The sequence below is a fragment of the Camellia sinensis genome, chromosome 4 (genome assembly GCF_055761805.1).
Source record: "Camellia sinensis isolate YWXY chromosome 4, ASM5576180v1, whole genome shotgun sequence".
Lineage (NCBI taxonomy): Eukaryota > Viridiplantae > Streptophyta > Magnoliopsida > Ericales > Theaceae > Camellia > Camellia sinensis.
In genome coordinates, this window is record NC_138964.1 from 85675624 (window position 1) to 85700050 (window position 24427).

The 24427-nt window shown below is 33.5% G+C and overlaps 1 protein-coding gene and 1 long non-coding RNA gene across 5 annotated transcripts; both read right to left on the bottom strand.

The window, feature by feature from the left end:
* Positions 1-1261: 1261 nt before the first annotated feature.
* On the bottom strand, positions 1262-7182 carry LOC114280790 (uncharacterized). Of its 4 annotated transcripts, none has more exons than XR_014366732.1 (4): positions 4368-7177; positions 2829-3268; positions 2209-2279; positions 1262-1541 (listed from the first exon to the last, which is right to left on the bottom strand). XR_014366732.1 is itself a non-coding variant. In XM_082925284.1 (4 exons), exons 1-3 carry the CDS (start codon positions 7048-7050, stop codon positions 2829-2831), a joined length of 2166 nt encoding a protein of 721 aa, XP_082781410.1. In that variant the 5' UTR covers positions 7051-7182; the 3' UTR covers positions 1262-1541. The 4 variants fall into 4 exon arrangements, 3 of the variants coding, with proteins under 3 accessions (XP_082781410.1, XP_028078972.1, XP_028078973.1); XM_082925284.1 differs by lacking the exon at positions 2209-2279 and having other exon boundaries at positions 4368-4853; positions 5811-7182; XM_028223171.2 differs by lacking the exon at positions 2209-2279.
* Positions 7183-9375: 2193 nt separating this feature from the next.
* On the bottom strand, positions 9376-10848 carry LOC145823382 (uncharacterized). The gene is made up of 3 exons (XR_014365672.1): positions 10386-10848; positions 9724-9841; positions 9376-9515 (listed from the first exon to the last, which is right to left on the bottom strand). It is a non-coding gene; the product is annotated as an uncharacterized LOC145823382 (long non-coding RNA).
* Between the last annotated feature and the right edge of the window lie 13579 nt (positions 10849-24427).

Consider the following 24427-nt stretch of genomic DNA (forward strand, 5'->3'; position numbering starts at 1 on the left):
TTATTTTCTTTCGAGGTACTTTATAGAGAATATAATTAGTATTGTTTCCCTCCATAAGTTCTGAGGTAACTAGAACTTATCAACATGGCATTCATCATTTCTTTTAAAGTTCGATTATTCCTTTCAGTAAGAATGAAGTTTAAAATCAATTTGGTAAAGTGGTCGAGATCAACCTTATACTATATTGTTAAGTCTGTCTCAAAGCAAAATAAAAAATTCAAAATCTACTCAGGTGACATGAATATTGTTTGATATATATATTTTTTATTTTTTAAATAAATAAGTATAAGTAATTCAATCATTTTGATGTCTCTTTAACCTATTCAAGCTAGTAGTTTAAATTTCATAACTAATTCTTTATGTAACTAATATGACATAATTTATATTCATAAAAAAATAAAGTTAAATAATGTAAAATATATTGTATAATATAGTTTGGAGGCTAGGCAGATTGAGCTTTAAGTACTTTTTCTAAACCCAGTCCATATTATTATTGAGTTCGAAATTCTTTTCCTATCCGACTCATTCATCTTAAACCATAATCTCAAAACCTATGAATTATTAGCGGGCTTAATGAGCCATCGAGGTCATGTCCATCCTTAATTGCAATTTGCCGAGGGTTAATTGGATCAAATAAGTAGAAGGAAAAATGAAAGAAGAGGCCGACACTGGAGTGAAGGAAGTTTATGTGGTGATTGTGGAACAAGTTTATGTAGTGCTCAACTTATGTCTCATTTGGAAACCTTCCTTTTAGTTAAAAAGTCAAAAAATTATTAAATTAGCCAAAAAATCAACAATCCATACCAAAAAGTCAAAGATCATTTTTTTCTCTCTACTTTTTACATATATTTTCGTAAAAAGCCAAAAAATCATCCTAAACATACTAATTTTTTTTAGCTCATATTTTAGTCAAATAGCCAAAAAGTTACTAAATTAGCATGTTCCCAAACAAGGCCAATTAGTTAAAACAATGAGATTTGTTACTTTTTGTTGAGTTATATACTTTAAGGGTATAAAATATACATTATAATGGACACATCAAATTTTATAATTTTAATTTGAACTATTTATATTTTATATTTTTTGTTTTGTTGAAATATTGTCCCTTAAGTCATTTGTTATTAGAATTTTGAACAAAAAAATATCACATACATAATTAGAGACCAAAGTAAAATTAAAAAACACAGTAGAGGCCACCGATGTAATAAAATATTAGCAGCATATAACGGAGTGTTGCAAATGTGATGCAAAGTTTAATTATGAATAATGAAAGTGACACTTCATCTAAATTATGAAACCTACTTTAGAGCAAAAACACAAAATAGCCATTGGAAGTTATAGCCTTCTTAAAAGTACATTTAAATGATAAAAAGTTGCAAGAATGCTTGAGACAAACTAAAATTAAAAAAAAAAAAAAAAAGGAAAAAAAGGAAATTAAAGTATAGGATTATACATGTAACACGCAGCCAAATCAATAATTTGCAGCATCATATAGTTGTGGAGTTCACGCATATCTTCAATTCCAATCAAACCTCATACTCCTAGGAGAGAAGAGAAAAAAAATATTTTTAGAACTTCGAACACAGTTAGATGAGTAGGGCTGCAAATGAATCGAATTGTTCATGAACAAACTCGGCTCGGCTCGGCTCGGCTCGGCTCGTTAAGGGCTCGGCTCGGCTCGATTCGTTTAGCAATCGAGCTGAGCTCAAGCTCACGTAAGCTTGACTCGTCAAACTCAACTCGTTTATCTTTATTTAAGTTATAAAATAAATATATTATTTATATATCAAATAATATATAAATAAATATAAATAATAATAAAAACACATTATTTATATAGTAAATAATATAAATAATATTTTTTATTTAAATAATATTAAAAAAAAATTATCGAGCCGAGCCGAGCTCGAGCATAGTTTTTTATTGAGCCGAGCTCGAGCTCAATAAACGAGCTCGATAAGTAAACGAGCCAAACTCAAACTTAGCAAAGCTCGGCTTGATTCAGTTCGTTTGCAGCCCTAGATGAGATATGACAAACGATTAAAAGAAGACAAAAAATACTAAGCTGCAACGGCTTGAAAATCAAGTGTTTGGGGGTTATCTTATTGCATAAGATATATACAAATGTTATTCTAATTGTAAAACCAAATTGCTTTATAAGATCAAAAATGAAAATAGAGAACAAGAAAAGAAACAGTACATACCCACCTGCAGTATCATTTTTTGAGCTTTACTGCATGCAAATTTCATGTGGAATAGGTGTACCCGTCCATGAATTCCTTTTAATTAATAAAATCAAATTAAGTCTCAAGTCTCAATCAGATGGAGTCGGTTACATAAATTTTTTCTTAAATATTTCTTATTTTTGGGAAACAAGTGCAACGTAAACAAAGATCTACACCAGACGTTGCTAGATGAACTTGGTAGCAAAGCCAAAATTCCCTAGCTACCATAGTTTTTTCCAAAGATTTTAATGCTTCAACACTAAAAGAAAGGACTTGTGACACTGAAGTTATGGGAGCTGAGGTTTGGGATCTTGAATAGGATTTTTGCAATAGAGGTCGACTAAAATCTCGATTAACTGTCTCTGTTATATAATCTAAATCATTCTTGTAACGTGAATTTCTAGTTGAAATTTTGTCCTTAAGTTTTCAGGAAAAAACAGAAAATGGTTTTAATATCTTAAGCATTAATTATTGATAGTTGTAGACCATGTTGAGCATTATTTGAATACATACTACTTGCTCCTATAGTTACGATACCTAACTTCTCTCTCAAACCCCTAGTTTTTATTTTTTTTTTTAAATAAAATAAAATGATAAGGATACCTATTCATTATGGCACGGTAGTTCTAGCTTTATGCCTCCATGTACTCCACCAGTTCCAAGAAGAGTGTCCTTGATTACATGCAACTGAGCAACAACATCATTAATAGTGGGTCGATCTCTTGGAAGTTCTCGTGAGCAGGCGATTCCAACCTTGAGTATTGAAACGACGCACTCTTGAATTTTGTGACTGCTATCAGACCTCTGATTATGAGCGTTGTTGATGTTCAAGTTTGCATCCCTCGTTTCTATTTGTTGAATTAGTGTTGGATCAACAACACTCACAATTTGTTCGGAAAAGACCATCTTAGCAAAGTTATGGAGACATAAACTACCATTAAACATGTCGTCAGTAGGCTTCTTCCCCGTAAATATTTCTAATAAGAGGATGCCATAACTATACACATCACCAGATGTTGACACCTCATTTCCCATGCCGTACTCTGCAATTCATGCACCATACGAAGTAATTACGATTGTGAAGATATTTAATCAGAAGCATATCCAAGAATAGTAATGTATCATTTACAAATCTACTTCTTGTAGAAAACAAGTTTGGAGTAGTGTAAGCTTTACTATTTAACATAGGACATCATTTGGTTTGTGTGCTTATGTCATGAAAAAGACCAAAATTGAAACAAAGCTTGATTGATTCCCAGTGATACTTATTGAACCAATTAAATCATGATTTAATATCTTCTTATTAATTAGTCAATAGGTGGGTGCACAGTTAATTGAATCCAATTTCATATCAATTAATTAAGCAAACATTGTCATCATGTTTGTGATTAAATATATGCAATCAACTGCCACACACATAACTAGGTGTTTAGAGGATTGCTATTATTACTAACCAAATAAACAGAACTTAATTACTATTTTGTACAAATAAGAGTTAATTTGGTGTTCTGGAGTGGAGCGGGTTTCCACTCGAGTGAAGCATTTTGTCCCCCTGAGCAAGATTCGACTGCAGGGACTTGTTTGCTACTGCTCGTCTGCTCAAGTGGAGCCAGAGAGCTGCCCAAGCGGAGCCAGAGAGCTGCTCAAGCGGAATACGCTGACTTTGACTAACTTTGTACTTGTAAAACTCAGTGTTTTAGTGTGGTTTTGGTAGCAAGACTCCTATTCTTTGTAGGTTTGGGTGTAAAAACTTGGATAGGATTTCTCTAATATAAATATATGTTGTTTCTTTCATATTGGAATGCTGAAATACATGGTGTAGAATTACCTGTGTATGTAGGCTCAACAAAATCACGTAATATCTGGAGTCTTTTGTGATTGTTTCTTTTTCTCTCAATTTTTATATTTGTCTGTGTTAATTGTTTAGTTCTTCCTCTCAATATTCATAGCTATCATTAACTTCGGTACGGTTGATTTTTCTAAATGCTCTCTACACAACAGTGAGGAGCAAAATCAAAGAACAACCAACTTTTTTTTAGTGATTGAATGACCAGACTCGATGGAAATGTGAATCAACTCTATCTTCTATTTGAAAGTGAAGGAAAAATGGAAAACACAAAAGGGCCTACAAGGCACATTTACCTGGAGCAGCATAACCAACAGACCCTATTATGCCAATGGAACTTGATTGATTGGCAAATGAATGATAGGTGGCTTCTGGAAGGAATCTTGCTAACCCAAAATCACCTACATGTCCAATCATTTCTTTGTCCAAAAGAACATTGCTCGGCTTCAAATCACAATGAACAATTGGTTCAAGGCAATGATGGTGAAGATAACAAAGTGCAGAAGCAACATCAATGGCAATATTTAATCTCTGTAGAAGGTTTAATGTTCTTGAATCTTCATGTGCCTCATCTTCATTCTTAATTGGATGCAACCACTTTTCTAGGCTCCCATTGACCATGAACTCATAAATCAGAGCTTTGAAATCATTACCATGATGATCAATGCTTGAACATGTTGTCAGAAGCTTGACGAGATTTCGATGTTTGATGCACTTCATGGTCTCACACTCAGCAATGAAACTCTTGGAGGCGCCATGGAATTGAAGGTGTAGCACCTTCACTGCAACTGCATTTCCACCTTGATCAAGAATTGCTTTATACACAGAACCAAAACTACCCACACCGATCAAATTGTTTGGAGAGAACCCATCAGTAGCTTTGACTAGACTTTCGTAGGACAATTTCAGAAACGTGTTTCCTAGAAATTTAGAAGAGGGCATTTTTGTTCTCTTTTGAAACCAACAGAGATATAGGAAACACAACATTAAAATTAGTCCTAAAAGCCCAAAAATTGTGGGGATTATTAATTTCAAGGTAAGAGTAGATCCTTTGGAATTGCAACTGTGCAGTTGTAACTCAGGTATACCCCCACAAAGCTTGGGGTTACCCTTAACAAAAACTGCAGTTGCATTGGTAAAGATGCCACTTTCTGGTATTGCACCTTCAAAATCATTTAATGACAAATTTAATTTCTGTAAGAAGGAAAAGCTCTCCAAATATTCTGGGACTTTTCCCGAGAAATTATTGACAGAAAGATCTATTTCCTCCATACCTCTCAAATAACTTAAAGATAAAGGAAGGATCCCTTGGAAGTTGTTGTCCTTCATATATAGGAATCTTAATTTTACACAGGTTCCAATCGTGCTTGGAATTTCACCCGACAACATGTTGTCAGAAACATCTAGTACTTCCAGATTTTTTAAGTTTCCAATTTCTCCCGGAAGGAAACCAGTCAAATGGTTTTGAGATAGGTTAAGATGCAATATTGACGAGATACTCATAACTTCTCTTGTTATAGAACCACTGAAATTATTCCGCTCGAGATTTAGTTCTTCCAAAATTTGGCATTTTCCTAGACTTGAAGGGATTCTCCCATAAAAATTATTTCCACTTAAACCAAGTTTCGATAACAAGGATAAATTTCCCAAAGAAGAAGGAATGTTTCCGGAGAATTTATTATTTGAGAGTCTAAAAATTTGCAATTCTTGAAGCTTCCCAATATCAGTAGGAATATTACCTGTGAATTGGTTCTCCCCCAGTTCAATCTGCTGCAAGTTGACTAGATTTCCAATCCCAGTTGGGATGCTCCCAAATATTTTATTGTTGTCCAACAATAATAAACTGAGATTCATGGAGAAATTGCTGACTGATTCAGGCAACTTCCCTCCGAAACTGTTATTTCTCAAACCCACATAGAGCAAATTGGTGGCGTTCGTTAAAGAGGAGAGAAAGCTCAAGTCATCAACTTCCCCAGTTCCGAGCTTATTATCAGCAAAACATAACCATTGAAGATCATGTAACTTTTCCAAAGGAGGCACCTTTCCCGTAAATTTATTGCTTTCGATGGCAAGTTGTTTTAGTTTGGAGGCATTAGATATGGAAATTGGAATGTACCCAGTAAAAAAATTTTCAGTGAAGCTGAGGAATTGGAGATTAGTAGAAGTAACGCCTAGGTCTGATGGAAGCCTCCCTCGAAGTTGGTTGAGGGCCACATTAAGAACTACCATAGAAGAGAGATTAAATATTGAGGAAGGTATGGTGCCAACCAACCTGTTCCCTCCCAATCCCAGAACTTGCAAGTTTGTCAGTCGACCCAGCGCATCAGGAATGTTCCCGCTAATACCATTTTCTGGTGCAATAAACTTTTGAAGAGAAGAAAGATTCCCAAAAGTAGATGGGACTTCTCCTACTAGATTGTTCCTCCGAAATGAGATTATCTCAAGCTTAGATAAGGAACCAAGCTCCATATGAATTTTCCCGGCCAGCTTATTGAAAGAAAGGTCAAGGGTGACGAGGTTAAGGCAAGCAGATATATTAGTGGGAATTTCACCAGTAATTGAATTATTATGCAGTGACAACATCTGCAGTCTCCGCAAACGGCTGAGCTCTGGGGGGATTTTATGACTCAAGCTGTTGTTAGACAACTGTAGTTCCCTGAGAAAACTTAGATTTCCGATGTGAGGCGAAATAGGCCCTGTCAATTTTTGATCGTGCAGGTTTAATGCAATGACTCTCTGGTGTTGGCGGCCACATGTTACACCAACCCACTGACAGAAGCAGATAGATGCATTCCACGTGGTTAGAGCGCCAGACGGATTGCAAGTTATTGCAGCCTTGAATGCTAGCAAGGCTAGCTTATCGGTCTCATTACCGGAATGCGGAGAGTGAGCAGCAACACGCGGAAAGCCAGAACTTAGACTGAAGAAGAGAACAAGGTGCATGAAAAGATGGAATGGGCATGACAGTATCAGATCCATATGTGAATGAACTAGCTAGCTGATTGTGTTTGCTGGTTGGGTGTGGGAGGGATCAATGAGTAGTCAGGGAGGGATCAATGAGTGAGTTTGTGTGGTTTAGCACAGCCCACACGCCATGGCCTTATCTCTAGTTGGAGAAGTTATTTGGTGTTCCATGGCACGTCCACTTTGTATACCGAAAGGCTGAGACTCACTTAGGCCAAGTTTGGGCACTTCTAAAAAAGTCAAAAAGTCAAAAAGTTACTCAAAAAATTAAAAAGTTAACACTATTCACCAAAAGTCAACAATTACAGCTGCACAACTCCCAATTCAAATTTTTCCCTACAAATCAATTTTTACAATTTTTTATTACATATTTTTCAATAAAAAGTCAAAAAGTTAACCCAAACATCCATATTTTCAACCTCAATTTTTTAGTCCAAAAAGACAAAAAGTACACTTTTTTAGTATTCCCAAACTTGGCCTTAATTTCTGTTGATGATATGAAATAGTGAGAGAGCATGACAAATTATTAATTGATTTAGAATAGAAGCACATCGTGCCACTGGGGCACTTGATAATTTTCCTTCAAAATCCTTTTTTTTTTCTTGAGCTTTCATGGTTGCTTGACTTACTCATTTGAATCATACTATTTTAATAAATTTTTTTTACATTATTAAAATATGATATGAAAAAAATTAATATATTTTGAATAATTTTTAAATATTTTACGGTAAAAATATATAAAAAATAAAGATAAAAATATTTTTTTGGCTTTTATATTAAAATGGTTGTCCCAAACGAGCCACATGTTGACAGATTTGAGGGAACCTTTTTAACTTTGTGTTAGAATCAAGGAAGCGCAGGTGCAGGTGCAGGTGCAGGTGCGAGTACGGTACGGGTACAAGTACAGTATGGATATAAGTGCGGGTACGCCGATTCAGTAAAACTAAAAAAAAAGTACGATACGGGTATGGCTGCAGTACGTCGATATTTTTTTTTTTAAATATAATTATAATTAAAGGATCCAACTTACAAATTAAAATTAAATATCAAAACTAAAAAAAGAACTATTCATTTTCCTATAATTTATAACCATTAAGCATTAAAAATAATATTTGTGAAATCTCTCACTTTGACATGTTATGCACTGTGAATTTGTAATCATAATTTATTTTTAAAATCTTTCTTTTTGCTCATCAATTTGCTATTTTATAAGGTGAGACCAAAGAAATAACAAGAGACCAAACAAAGATTTAAAATTAATTGCCAACAGTAAAGGAAAAAAAATTATCAATTGGGGCAGGTTGTCAATTGCAATTTGCATAATACATAAAATTGCATCATTCCCAACCACTACTAATCAACTAATACAGCATCAAATTTTAATATTTTGTGCATAAACTTTAAAAGTTTGTTATGATTAAAGATTTTATAAAGAAATTCTAGGAGCATCTGAAACAAAAGCATAATGCATAGTCATATACAGAACTACCCTTTATAGGCTTTGTTATTTTTTTTGGTTCAAATTGCTTTTTAAAAACATCACAATCATTTGTTGATATGCTTCAACAATTTATACAGACAGACAGGACAGTAGAAAAATATCAAAATTACTAATCTGCAAGGGCACCAAAAAAAAATAAAAATAATAAAAATAATTGCTGATCTGCAAGGGCAAAAAATAAAAAAAAAAAAAATTGGCTCTGGCGTACCCACATCGTACCCATAGCGTACCCGTGGCGTACCCATAGCGTACCCGTGGCGTACGCATGCCGTACCCGAATGAACCAAACATACCGGACCTTCTTTTCACTGCTGGAAATTGAGCTTTTAGTGGCGTTTAAAAAACGCCGCTATAGCTATCAAAAACGCCGCTAATTGTTTTTGTGACGTTTAGTACCAAACGCCAAAGATACGGCCGTCGCTGTAACTTTATGACGCTTTAAAAGCGTCACTTTATCAGTATAAAACGCCACTAAATGTGCTGCATAATGGTACAATGACGTCACTCCACATTTAGCGACATTTTAAAAACGTCGTTATAGGTTATTTTTGTTTTAAAAATATAACCGTGGGTATTCTATAGCGGCGTTTAAAAACGCTGTTATACCTTTATTTTTAAAATAAATAAATAAATAAATTGTGCTAATTTTGTGAGATTTAACCCAAAAAAATACCTTTTATAAAGATGAAAAATATACAATATATTGACTAAATTTAGATAAACATAATACTAGATCAATTCATGCTTCTCAATACGCAAAAATATTTCAATTCCAAGATGAAATAAAGTTAAACTAGCACCTAGTGGTAAGTTGAAAGTTATTACAAAACAAATCGGCACAAAAAATGCAATTCAAACTAATTATACATACAAGGACTATGAAAGCATCTACTAAGAAACAAAAATTCCCGGGTTCTATAAGGAAGATGATGGTCCTCTGTTCCCATCTCAGCACTGTTGACACATCTTGTGCTGTCACCTGCCAAGCATTCACCAAAATAGGTGTTAACAAGGACAAATTCAGACTAGTGAATCCCATTACAGCAATCCCTCAAGTTTATAATCCTTTATATTGTGCATGCTAGGTGACATAAGATGAAGATATACAATATTCATAAGATAAGGAGAATTTACAAAAATCAAAACTATATTATGTACAATGAAGATTGAAATGTATGCATAATTACCTGGAAGCTACCATCACTAATGGAAGCAATCACTCGCTTATTTCATGCAGCCTGTGCATATCCAAGAGTCGCACCTACAACCCAGCCAATTGATCCATATTGCATCTAGAACTCATACCTGCAAACCCCAATTTCATATTATTTTTTGTATCATAAAGCATAATAAAACCAAAAAAAAATGCAACATTCTCTCCACAACTTACCCACATCCCTTAGGCAACTTTTGAATCACATAAACTTAGCATTGTTTCATTTGTGATTAATAAATGACTTTTGGATCTAACATTAAATTTTGGATTCTATACTTCCCTTATGTGAATGAATATATAAATCTCAACAATGCTCAATCAATTAATTACTGCGTTAGGTTTAGTTTACATTTCCCAACCATTTTCATGTATTTCTAAATTCTTTTTGTTGTTCTTGTTTCCCTCATCTTTATTAAATGATTCTGGTACATTTAAGAAATGTTTCCACAACCCTAATCAAAACAATAAATAGCCTTTCAGAAACTAGTTTGATGAAATGATATGATTGTGTAGAAGAAGATTTGTCGATAATGCTATGACAGACAAATAGTCATTTCAAGGATATTTCTCAGTGCTTGAATGCTTATCAAAAATGCCCTATAGTCAAGTAAATGGCATTAATAGCTATCTTACCTCAAGTATTCCATGTCCAAAATTACTCTCCCTAAATGCACTCCACTCTGGTTGTCTGTCCCAACAAAATTTGCTTTTGCAGGGCCAGGGGAGAAATTCAAATGGCACGCTCCTCCCATTTCTGGTAAGTATTCTGTGGTGAACATTTGTCATCTGTATGATCAACATCAGCTATTTCCATGTTTCCACCATCTCCAACTGTTATGTAAATAGGACCACATGGGTCAAGTGTATAATTGTAGACTCTATTCATCTGGCTCATAGGCGTGCACCTGAAATGAAGATAATATGTCACTTTGTCTGATAAAGAAAGAAAAGAGTTTTGGAAATAGAAAGTGAAGGATTATTCCATGTTCAATCTCCATCTGCTTAATGGCATTTTGGATGTGTGTGCATATACATCTTGAAACACTAAGGTGAAATATTAAAAAGCAGGAGTTCAACAACCAGCATCCTAGTCAAGATCCTTATATTTATTATGTATATAAACTTGTGCAATTATCTGTGTTCTGAAAATAATAATAATAATGTGGATGAACTGCTTCTCAGGTGAGACTTTCATGCACTTAGACAATCCTCCTCAAAACCAAGTGGGTACTAACCATACTTGTCCTGAACTTTCTCACTTATCTCATTTCTGTTCAAAATCTTCAGGAAGAGAAGGATCCTTGGGAGGACTACTTCCTCTGATTTTAACATAGAGAATGAAAGACCAAAAGGTTTAGCCCAAATATTTTCAAGAAATGTTCAGTGGTGGAATGGAAAACAACTTGAAAGTTGGTATTTCAATATTTTCCCACACTTCAAAAACTAATTCCTTGTTAATTAACTAAGATTACACAGGTTCACATTTTTAAGCTTGGATTCTAGAGTACTAACAGAGCGCGCACACACACACACACACACACATATATATATATATATGATCATGTTACAGTCTAGGCAAGATGACAAGAGAACTGGAACCCCCAGCATCAAGGTTGATAGACTATCCAGTAACCTCTTGACCTACTTGGACACCAATCATTATGCAAATAAGATTAGTTGGAATTCCTTTTAACAGAATGCACCATAAAAGAATTAAAGCACTATCATGAGCTTTTACCTAAATGCATGCCGTTTAACTGATGTGTGTAGTTTACGTAATCAGTAATGAACTTATCCTAGCTGCCAACATTTGATTTGTGTATGTAAATAACATTGTAACAGAATAGAGATAGTACCATTCAGTCAACACTAGGAAAATAAAGCACAAAATAAAGCTAACACAAAGAAACAAGAAACTTATGCATGAATTTTGAGCATTTCCCTGTGATATAGATACATGGAACTGCATCACCATGCCACAGGTAAATAATTTGAATGTTTCGTCTGTCAATCCTCAGGAGCACATGCATTTGTGTAATGTTTATTTCCGAGTTCCAACTATTTCTGCCACTTTTGTCAAAACGCTTATATAGACCCATGTGATTGTAATGCCATAATTTTGTACAATAAGAAGTTGAATAAGAGTTGTTGCATTAAAAAAAGAGCAGGGAAACCCAGGAAAACTGGAAAACATTTGGTAGACATGAGTTGGCTGTATGTTATACCCCATAAATCCCAGACAAACTTGATTTAGAAAATGACAAAAAATAAAACATTCTGTTATGCTATCTGCAAGAAAAAACAAAATATGTTTCCACTTACATGACCGGAGAAGACAATATCAACACGATATTGATACAGAAGTGCTTCCATTTCCTGCCCCATGCATTCAAATTCCAGATTGTGTGTTTTATAGCTGTTATACCAAGGAGGATGCAATGCACCTACCAGCCAAGGGGTTACACTGCGGTCCATATTGCATAGGTCTTCCTTTAGCCAAGCATATTGAGTACCTGTAAAAAGAACTTGATGAACACCAAGACTAATTTTTATTGAACATCAACTTGCAAAAATACTTGTAGTATCAGATAAAATATGCATATAGGTATTGAATGAAACATAATCTCCAGAAAACCAGGAAGCAGAGCAAATGGACATTTAAGATAACTAACTCATTATGCCTCAATATTTTTAAAAAATACCATAAAAACATTAGAATTGTGGATATGATCACTTTTATCTAATCAAAATTAGAATAATGGATATAAATATACTGCAATATTTAAAAAATACCATAAAAGCAACCGGAATGAAGCAGTTCCAAAATAAAACACAAGTTGTTCATAGCGTCTCCATTCAATGTTCCCGACCACTAGGAGACTTGAACCTTATCAAAATTAGAGTTGGCCTTCAACATCTCAATATATAAATATGTAAGTAAACTCTATATCTCACACTAATGATATCTATATAATAAAACAGAATGGTTTTTCAAAATGTCTATCTGACACAATTAGTTAGAACGGTTCAGATCAATCCATCTATGAGATTAACGGTTGATTTTTTTTAAATACACTTTATTGATGATAACATAACAAAAAAATATCATGGTATACATCAACAAAGACGAGAGGCAAGAGCAAAAGCATCATTGCAAACCACCCTAATCCCAACTAGGCTGGCACCAAGGAGAATGCACAATCATCTGCTAGCTCTAACCAACAGGTTGATGAGAAACCAACCGAAAAGGAGACAAACGAAAACAAGACACCACAGCATGGTTTAAAAATGCAGTGTTACGTAACGGTTTCGGCTGTAGGCACTACACGTTACCCCCGATTTTGCGGTGTGATTGAAATTCACAGGTGTATCAGCCGTTACGGCCGTCGTAGCGGTCGTAACGGTGATGTAACGGCCGTAACGGCCCGTTACGCACGTTACAGGGCTTCTTTAGCTTATTCTTTTCACATAAAAAAAAACAAAAGAAAAAGGCTGAAGATAGATTCCATATTGTATCGGGCATCCACAAATTTTCAAAAAAAAAAACAAATGAAAAGGCACGTTACGCACCTTTATTATAATGGAGCTTTTGTCGGTTGTCTTTACAGCCCATAAACCACTTTGAATTGAAGTGAGATTCCACAAATTTTCAGATCTGATCTGAAATACGGATGAGTGAGAAATAGAGAGAGAGAAGAGAGAAGAGGGAAGAGGGAAGATGGAAGAGATGAACCTGTGTTGAATCTTCAAGGCTGTTGAAACCAGTGACTGCCGCTTTGTGTGGAAGACGAAGTAAGTTCAAAATTTGATCTGTTGCCTTGCCTTTCTTTATCAAATTTTGTTTGCTCAGTAGCTTAGCTTCGTGGGGAAGATAAGCCCTCTTTCTTTATCAAATCGTGTATATCGTTGACTTCACCTTGGGAAGATGCATTTGTTTTCCTTGTGGTCTACAACTGGCAAAGTTCATTTTATTTTATTTTATTTTTATTTTTTTCCAACAATGATCACAGGCTTTAAATTTTGTAAAATCTATAAAATTTATATGATATATTTAATAATTTTAATTTAAATATGTATTTATAGAGCTATGTTCTTATTTTTTGTATTTTATATATAATAATTAGTGATTGATTTTTCTTTTTTATAATATCTAAAAATCATAACACATTTAATTATATGAATACATTTTATATATGTCAGTTTTTATTGGATTTTTTTTCTTGCAGGTTATTCAAAAAGATAACAAATACTCAAGTGATTGAAGCTCAAAAAACAACTATGTATGAATTTTTTTCTTCATAATTTATTTTTTAATTTTTATATGATCACGTTAGCATGTAAACTCCAAATATATAAAGAGCAATTGCATTTTTTTTATAATCATTTCATTTAATATTTAATTATAAATATTTTTTATTTTGTTATTGTAATATGTTGTGACAACAATGTTGAAGTCACTAATTTTTTTTTTAAATATCTTTTTAAAAGAAAAAAAAAATCAATACCTCAAAAAAAATTATTTATAATTTATTTTTTAATTTTTATATGATTATATTAGCATGTAAACTCCAAAGGGAAATTTAGCTATAAACCTCTTTTACCTTCCTTTCATTGTTAAAAGGACTAAGAAAAAAATTATACTTTCTAAACCCCCTCATAATTATAAAGTCTTGCATAAAGGACAAAATTTATTATTTAAATATTTTATAGGACTATTATACCCTCAACTTCTGCATATGTAATCAGCTTCGTCATCAACTGTATCATAATCACCATAGTTGCATCTTCCAAGCTTCAGCAAAAGGTCGTCAACAAGCCGTCGCCATAGTCGCGTCTTCCAAGCTTCAACAGAAGGTCCTCTTTTCATCTTCATAATCAGCAACGATGTGGCTTTGAGTATGTTGAAATTGAATGAGGATGTCATTGGAGATTCAAAAGCTAGGGTTTCGGAGCAGATGGAGATTTGGAGTGCGGTGGAGATGGCTCAATTAGAAGCGGAGAAGAAACATGATGAGGTTGTTGATGAGATGCTGGCGATGTTGAATGCGAAGGCTGAAGCTTCGAGATTGAAAGAAGTTGAACAGGAGGTTAGGAAGGATGTGGATGAGGAACAGTAAAATATATGTATATATATATATATGTGTGTGTGTATGAGTGTTGTTGAACACATGTATTCTTTTTCATTGAGATGTGTGATTGTTGATCGAGTTTTAGAAGTTTTTCGTTTCAATTAGATATGTGGATTTGTTGATTAATTTGTTTTGTTTTTGTTTGTTTTTTTTTTTTTTTTGAAGTTTTTTTTCTCAATTAGATATGTTGATTTGTTCATTAATTTGTTTTGTTTTTGTTTGTTTGTTTGTTTTTGATTTATTTTTGTTGTTTTCTATCTAATTTCATTTGACAGAACCAGAGTAAAATTTTACTCTAATTCTATTGCTCTATTTTTTTTCATTTGACAGAACCAGAGTAAAATTTTACTTTTGTGTAGAGTCTAACATTTTACTCATTTTTCAGAGTAAAAGTTTACTTTTATACAGAGTAAAATTTTACTTTTGTGTAGAGTCTAACATTTTACTAGTTTTTCAGAGTAAAATTTTACTTTTAGTTTCAGAATGTGAAATTTTACTTTCATACAGAGTAAAATTTTACTCTGAAATATATAATGAAGATGGCTTAATAGAAGAGCTGATAGATATGAGGGTAATATAGTAAAAGAAACAAGTTTTAAAATATTAGGGGGTTTTGAAAGTACTTATATAATTCTTGTCCTTTTGAAAGACAAATTAGATAGTGAGGGGGCTATCACCAAATCCCCCAACTCCAAATGTATAAATAGTGGTTGAATTTTTTTATAATCATTTCATTTAATGTTTAATTATAAATATTTTTTATTTTGTTATTGTAATGTGTTGTGACAACAATGTTGAATTCACTATTTTTTTTTAAATATCTTTTTAAAAGAAAAAAAAATCAATACCTCAAAAAAAATTATTTATAATTTATTTTTTAATTTTTATATGATTATATTAGCATGTAAACTCCAAATGTATAAATAGTGGTTGCATTTTTTTTAATAATCATTTCATTTAATATTTAATTATAAAATCGTTTCATTTAATATTTAATCATTTCATTTAGCATGTAAAATCGAAGTGTATAAATAGTGATTGCATTTTTTTATAACTATTTTATTTAGTATTTAATTTGAAATATTTTTTTTTTTAATTTTGTTATTGTAATGTGTTGTGACAACAATTTTGATGGCACAAATTTTCTTTTGTAAGAAAAATATCTTTCTATAAAATAAATAAAAAATAAAATAAAATAAAAAATAAAAACAATAGCTCAAACAATGCCATGAAAAATGTCTTTATTCCTAATTACATTAGCATGTAAAATCCAAATGTATAAATAGTGGTTGAATTTTTTTTATAATCATTTCATTTAACATTTAATTATAAAGAAATTCTATTTTGTTATTGTAATGTGTTGTGACAATAATTTTTTTTTTTTTAATGACGAAATTTGTTATTGTAATGTGTTGTGACAATAGATAGGGGTTGAATTTTTTTATTTTTTATTTTTTGTAATGCAGAATGCAAATTCAAAAATGCCACGACAAAAGGGTGCCAATGATGAACCCCCCAAGTGATGATATTGGTTGGAAATTTGGAACTCAAGCTGAAGGCACTAGGCATCATATTATTTGCAAATTTTGTGGATATCACATTAAAGGTGGGATTACGCGTTTCAAACAACATTTAGCACCTCAAACGGGGCAAGTGCATTCTTGTCCTAATGTTAGTAGAGACGTGATGCAAGAAATGATGAAACATTTACAAAATAAGAAAATGAGTAAAGCAGACAAACAAAAGAGAAAAGTTGAATTGGAAACACATATTAGGGGAGATGATCTTTATGATGAGGATGAAGGGGGAGATTTTGTAGATCTTCAAGATGATGACTCTGACTCTGATCCAGAGATAACTAGGGCTAGACAAGCAAGTATTCGTTCACAACAACAATGAGAGGAAATGCAAAAATTTAGACGAGGTGTTGCAAGTCATGGATCACAATATGATGCAGGTGGTAGTTCTGGTGCAGGGGGTAGTGGTCAAAGATTGCTAAAAGGGTCAGGTATTGCTAATGTTTTTCGTCGATCACAATCCGTGTGTGAAACTGGTGGGAGTGGACGTAATTGGATTAAACACAATGCTCCTAAAACAAGGTTGAGAGCAATGGATGTAGAACTCCAAAAGAGCAAGAGTACAAAGCAACGGAAAATCTCTACAATGAATTTACAGAAGTTAAAAGAGAGATTAGGACGGGCAGTGTCCAAGTTTATACTCTATAATCGTATTCCATTCAATGCAGTTGATTTAGAGTATACACAACCCATGCTTGATGTTGCTGCTGAAGTAGGGCCAGGAGTAAAAGGTCCTAGTGCTTATGAAGTTTCTGAAGTATATTTGGGCATGGATGAAATGACAGAATGGATAGCATCATTTAAGGGAATTTGGGCAGAGAGAGGTGTATCCATCATGTGTGATGGTTGGAGCAGTCTAACTTGGCAGTACATCATCAACTTCTTAGTGTACTGCAATAGAGGTACTATATTTCACAAATCGATTGATGCCTCTAATATTATTAGTAGGACTGCTGAATATTATTTTGGGTTGTTAGACAAAGTTGTTGATGAAATTGGAGAACAATACGTTGTTCAAGTGGTAACTGATAATGAACCTGCATTGAAAGCTGCCGGTAAAATGTTAATGAGAAAAAGGAAACATTTATATTGGACAGCTTCTTCAGCACATTGTATCGATCTCATACTAAAAGACATAGCCAATAAGAAAAGTGTAGCAAAGGTGATTGAAGATGGTAAAACCATCACCGATTTCATTTATAATAGTGGACGGGTGTTGGATTTAATGAGAAAATTCACTGGAGGTAGAGAATTGATTCGACCTGCTATCACTTGATTTGCTACAAATTTTATTGCCATTGAGAGTATTGTTAGATATAAACAACAATTGAGAGCTATGTTTAATAGTGATGAGTGGAAGAATTCTAGATGGGGAAAGGCAAAGACTGGGCAGCCTTACAATGTGAAAAAAATTATTTTGGGAAAGGAGTTTTGGCAGAAAGCAACAGAGCTCTGTAAAGTTCATGTGCCCCTAGTCAGAGTATTGAGGTTGGTTGATGGGGATGAGAAGCCAACAATGGGTTTTATATATGAAGCTATAGATAGAGCAAAGTTGGCAATTAAAAGAGATTGTCGCTACTACACTGAGTATTGGAAAATTATTGATACTCGATGGTCTTTTCAATTGCATCAAGATTTGCATGTGGCTGGTAAGTGTTACGATTTCAATTATAAAATGTATATTTATTTACAATTATTAATTGCCTTCTTATTTTTGAAGGATATTTTTTAAATCCTCAATTCCAATATGGTGTTACCTCATCCAATGAAATGATAAGAGAAGTGATGGATGGACTTAAAAAAGTAATTACCAGACTGGAGCCTAATATGGATGCTCAAGTGAAAGCAACAAATCAAGTACGTACCAATTATTTAAATTTTCATAGTAATAATCTACTTTTGCAAATGTTACTTGTAATGATTGTCTAAATTGTAGTTGTTGCCGTTTCGAGATAAACAGGAAACTTTTGGTACTCCTTTAGCACAAAGAGCATGGAAACAACCAAATCCAGGTTTTATTTTCAAAATTACAAATTTACAATATATAAATACTTAAATAATTTTTTATCATATTTTGACTTATGTCTAATGTAATGCAATTTTGTGCAGCTGAGTGGTGGATTATTCATGGCAGTTGTGCTCCTGAACTTCAAAAAATAGCTGTGAAAGTATTAAGTCAAACCACCACATCATCTCACTGTGAACGTGATTGGAGTACTTTTAGTCTCATCCATACGAAGACGAGGAATAGATTGAAATATAAGAAAATTCAAAGATTAGTCTTCATCACCTACAACATAAGATTAAAATTGAGATACATTAAAAGAAGTAGCCAAGAGGAGATTGATAGGAGTTTTAATCCTATTAACTTGGATTACATATTTGAAGAAGATGATCCAATAAGTCCATGGATAGAAGAAAGGGAAAATCCTTTACTAGATGGTATGGATAATTCTGAATGGCTAGAGTTGGTCTCAGATGATGATCGTGGTGGTGGCAATGACAGCAATGGCGATGACGGCGATGGCAGCGATGGAAACGATAGTGGTGGCACCCATAGATATCAAGCTCGACGCACTTCTCAAAGCTCAACTCCTACTCCAACTCAAAGTGATAATAGTGGTGGTTTAACACCATCTGATGGAGGAGGTGATGATGGTGATGGTGAAGGCACTTCTCACGGTGACGGTAGTGGTGGTGGCGGTGACAATGGTGGTGATGGCGGTGATGGTGGTGATGGTACTAGTTTTGGTACAGGAAGTGAAGATTTTATTGGAGGATGTAATGTTGGGGAACATTATGATATTGGAGAACCTGTTGCACCTTTACCCCAACTACCTAGGAGGTTTCGTGGTAGTGATACACGTAATGAAAGAAGAATAAGAAATAGAGAACAACAGCTTGATTCATCTGATAGTAGCCATAGTTATCCATATCACCCTTACCCATCCTATAGCAGTGATAGCCAGAGCTATCCTTACCCACCTCAACAAAATTATCCTTGGCCCCCTCAACAACATGGTCTTGTAGGATACGGTTTGCCAAATTATCAACACGCCCAACAAGAGTATGTTGATCCTTTTCTGGGAAGGTATCCATTTTCTCTCCCAATGCACGAAACAGAAAAAGGATGGCATGATGAGCACATTTACTTATATATTTCCTACCGGATGGGGTGAAGGTAGTAGTAATCAAGCTCAACAATCTGATTCCCAAGATGCACCACGTCGCTCATTTTGGTGGGGTGAAGGTAGCAGCAACAATCAAGCTCAACAATCTGAATCTCAAGATGCACCACGTCACTCATTTTGGTGGTGACATTATGTAATTTTAGTAGTAACATTATGTAAAATGTACTCTCTGTTATTTATGATTTATGCTATGATGTTATGTACTTTGTCAAGTTCTTCCATTAAGGATGCATACTTTTCTAAAACTATTTGAGTTAAAATGTACATATGCCTCCACAAGTATAATAATTAAAAACAATTTTATACATCTAAGTCCAATAAAAGAAAATTTTGCCACAAGTGTAATATGAATTTATGACATATAAAGTCATTAATTATTAAAATAAAATGTAAAAAAAAAACATTTTCTAGTGATTTAAAAATATGAAATATATTGGATCATACTTAAAAATTATCAAAAATTTATCAAAATTTATTTTAAAACCCAATAAATATGATTCTAAAAAAAAATATGCGTATCGGTAAGTTTTTTGCAAATTGTGCGAAAAATAAAAAAATTCACAGTTCCGGTAACTGCAACCGTTACGCTACGGCCTTTACACCCCGCAACCGCAACCGCGTCACCGCTACCGTTACGGCGACCGCAACCGCTTTTCAGAACCTTGCATCATAGCAAAAAACAGAATAAACCAGTGCAAAAGGGGGCAATCCATCACAGCACACCTCCACTACTTCTCTCACAAAACAAACCAGTGCAAAACCAGCTCCAAGACCTTAAGACTCCAAAACAGCAGCAACATGCATTGATAGCAGCTGCAGACCAGCACCAAAAACAGAACAGAACTCCTAGGTTGGCACCAAATGCAGACCAGCGCCAGCCAACTACCCATTTGCTTGCACCAGATCAGGTCAACATACAACATCAGTAGCAGCTTACAACATCAAACCTGCAACACACAACATCAGTTGGTGAGAAGGCCATTAGCAGCATACACTGACAGACCTGCACTCATAAGAGCTATGCTTGATAGATTAATGGTTGATTTGCTTGACCAAAATTAAACTTTCTACCGCAAGAACTTTCAGCACTTTCCTAACATCTTCGTCTATTTCCATTTTTTTTTTGTATTCTTTTTATTTATTTTCTTTTCCTAAGCATTTGTAATTTAGTTATCATCTCTCTCCCTCTCTTTTCTTATTTTATGCATAAAAATGTAAGATTTTATATAAATTTGAATGAGTTGACTATAATAATTTATTGTTCTATATTGATGGTTCTTTTTCGCATGCATAATACTAAGGGAGCAATATATATATAGTGAAAAAGGCAAGACAAGAGTTTTAATAAACTTATTTAAAGCCAAACGGTAACATAATAAATAATAAAACTGCAGAATTAATTTTGAAATAAAGTCACATAATTAGAAGATTTAATATTTATAATTATTTGAAATAAATTTAATAATGGACAAATTGAATATATGAAATATAATATTATTTTTATTAAAATATCTTAACAAGTATTGAGTCTAACTCGAAGCAGAATTAATGAAAAGACCATGTAGTGGAAAAGGAAAACTTAATAAAATACTAATGATAGGACAATTTGGTAAAACTGGTTTAGGATTTAATGGGAAATATGTAAAAGAAAACCAAGTTTATCAAAGTCACCAATTATGGGTCTAGTACCTCTTATAGTCATCCTCTAGAACCTCCTAAACATGAACCTAAGAAAGAAGAGAAGTCGATTGTCAGACCTATTCCTGTGTATATCCTTCGAGAGGTCAGTCAAGTTGGGGTGATACTAGTTTTTTCCGTCATCTAGAGACTAGTAAACCAATCTAAGAACCTTAGTCTTGAGGTAAATAAGTTGTCTTTTGTTGCTAAGAATTGGCAAGTTTGTTCAGTTAATCAAAATTAGTTGCCCAATAAAAAACCTGAGAATGTTAGGAAGAATTAATTCTTAAAGAGTGTCTCTAAACCCATAGAGTCTAATGTTAGAACATTTTGGGTTTGGAATGAAGCTTTTCACTCTGCTCTTGACTAACTTAGTCGGAGTATGTCACTCTAGTGCGCCCGGTTTCCATATCATTCATCTAGAATTGACATTGCATTCAGAGAATTGGGTGCAGAGTAGCCCACTCTAACTCTAAATCAACATGGATTAGAGGCACAACCATGGTTTTTAAAGGTCACGATACAACTGGAGTGTCGTCAATAAAATTTGGATTATTACTACATGAAATAAAGTAAATGGTGCACGAACCTTTCTAGAAAATTAACAAATATGGAAGTCACTCAACAGTAATGAAACAATAACCTCATTCAAAAAAGGGTCCACCATGCCTATTACAATCCCATTAATCTGTAAAAAACGCAACAAACCAACTTCAATGCACAGTTCTGATGCCCAAGCCATTTGGCTGTGATATGTCAATGGATGAAATAAGTCCATCAACAAGTAAATTAAAATCCAGGAAAAGAAAATGACACAATTGGTGGAATGAGAAGTGAGTTTTTCTTCTTTTAAAGTGAAGAAAAAGCAACTTATAGTGCTTGTTCCTGTTTCCACCTTATGCATTCATGTTTTAAGGTGCTAAACTTGCACAAACTCCTAAATGCAGCCCCAACTTATATATTACTTGTATGGATTTTTTTCAAAACTTTAGTCAGCAATATGCATCATCTTCAATGTGTATTGCATTTTAGTATTGCTTGTACATTTCTATTGTTAAGCAAGTATGATATTTAATTTAATATTTTTTTATATATAATTATGTATTCAATTTTGTAACATTGTTATGACCATTCCATAGTCCTATCTATTGCTTTCTACTGAATATTAGATTTCCTTTTGATCCATGAGAAGATTGAGAAGAGAATAACATAAATGTTAAAAATGCCATCATAAAGAAGAGATTTCTAATCAATTCAAATGATTTCTCTCAATCCACACATAAAGAAATATGAAAAGAAAATTACAAAAAAAAAAAAAAGAAAAGAAAAGAAAAAAAAGAAGGTAACTATTAAATGACAAGAACACTAGTTCTACAATGCATAGAAAGATCAAAATTTTGGGAGAACAAGTAGAAATATTTCTCAGAATTATACAATGCATAGAAAGATCAAAATTTTGCTTTTCGTTTGTTGTCTTCAGAATTTGGTTTCAAGAATTTGAGTTAACAAGGCCAGATTTTTTAAAAGACCATAATGTTGTGTTATTGCCTCTGTTTCTTTCTTCTTTTTCCTTTTGAGACTCCATTTGTTTCATCGTAAAATATTTCTTACCCCGGAAAATATATTTTAGGAAAAAATATTTTGCACAAAAATATTAATGCTCTTTTCATTTGACTATGTTTGGTTGCATTTGAAAATTAAGAAGATGAAGAGTTCCAAATCCACAGAGATAAATCACGGAGCTATGCTCAAAATCAAACTTTGAAATCGCAATCCGAGATGAATCACCGAATTGAAGAAGAATCGAAGAAGAATCACTGAACTGAAGAGGAATCGAGAGAGATTTGAGTGAGAGAAAGAGAGAGCAACTAACCTCTGATTGAAGAAGATGAAGAGTTCCAAATCCACAGAGATGAATCATTGATCTATGCTCAAAATCAAACTTTGAAATCGCAATCCCGAGATGGATCACTGAACTGAAGAAGAATCTAAGAAGAATGACTTAACCAAAGAAGAATCGAGAGAGAGACGAGTGAGTGAGAGATTTGAGTGAGTGAGAAGGAGACGGCGGTGCTCAAAATAGGGTTTTCAAAATAAAAGTTTAGAGAGATAGAAGAGGGTGTGAAGAGAGATAGGGAAGAGGGTGTGAAGAGAGACAGGGTTTGGAGGCGCTTTTCAAACGTCTTCTATTTACAAAACGGTACCGTTTTACCTAACAACAAAGGCGACGTTTAAAAAACGCCGTTAATTATCAAAAAAAGTGACATTTAATAAAACGTTGTTAATTAAACACCGTTAAATCCTCATTTTCCTGTAGTGTTTGCCGTACCGGTACACGTACCCGCACCCAGTACTCGTACAGCGCTATTTTTAGAGTACCCGTGCTTCATAGGTTAGAATTAAAATTCATTTTAAGAGTAAGGCTTGTCTCTAGTTGAAAGTTCAACTAGATTAAACAATTTATCTTGTCCAATTAAATTTATTCATTAACTCTGACTGATAGAAAAAATTTAACTGTATCATCCGATTAAAATTTCAAAAAGAAACAAATCAGGTATTATCGGTATACTTTTTATCACATTGATACAAACTATTAGAAATTGGGCGTCCATGTGGCATGACCCTTAGAACCTTTTGAACTTGAACCTTTTGAACCTTATCCATGTAAGTTTAAATTTGAATTCAAAGCTTATTTTGATAACTATTCAGGATATCTATATATATCATATCAATAGATATGGATTGATGGTTAGATAGATATTGGTTATATATCAGATTATATGGTTAATCTAAAGATATATGTATATCAGATATACATTATGTGGTTTTTACCCATAACCTTTTTTCCCAGACTCTCTCTCTGACTCTCTCCCAGAAAACAACAATCAACCCATTTTGCACTGTGACTTGTGTGGGTGATACTCATTTTGTAGTATCACTCCACTGCTGGGTTCGTTGATTGATCAGATTTTGAAAGCGCATGATTTACCCACGAGGTTGTGTCATTAAGGTATGATCTGAATTATTTTTATCCGTTGCGTTAATTTATAATGCTTTATGATTTACATTGGTATCAGAGCCTATATGGGTTTTTTGTGCTT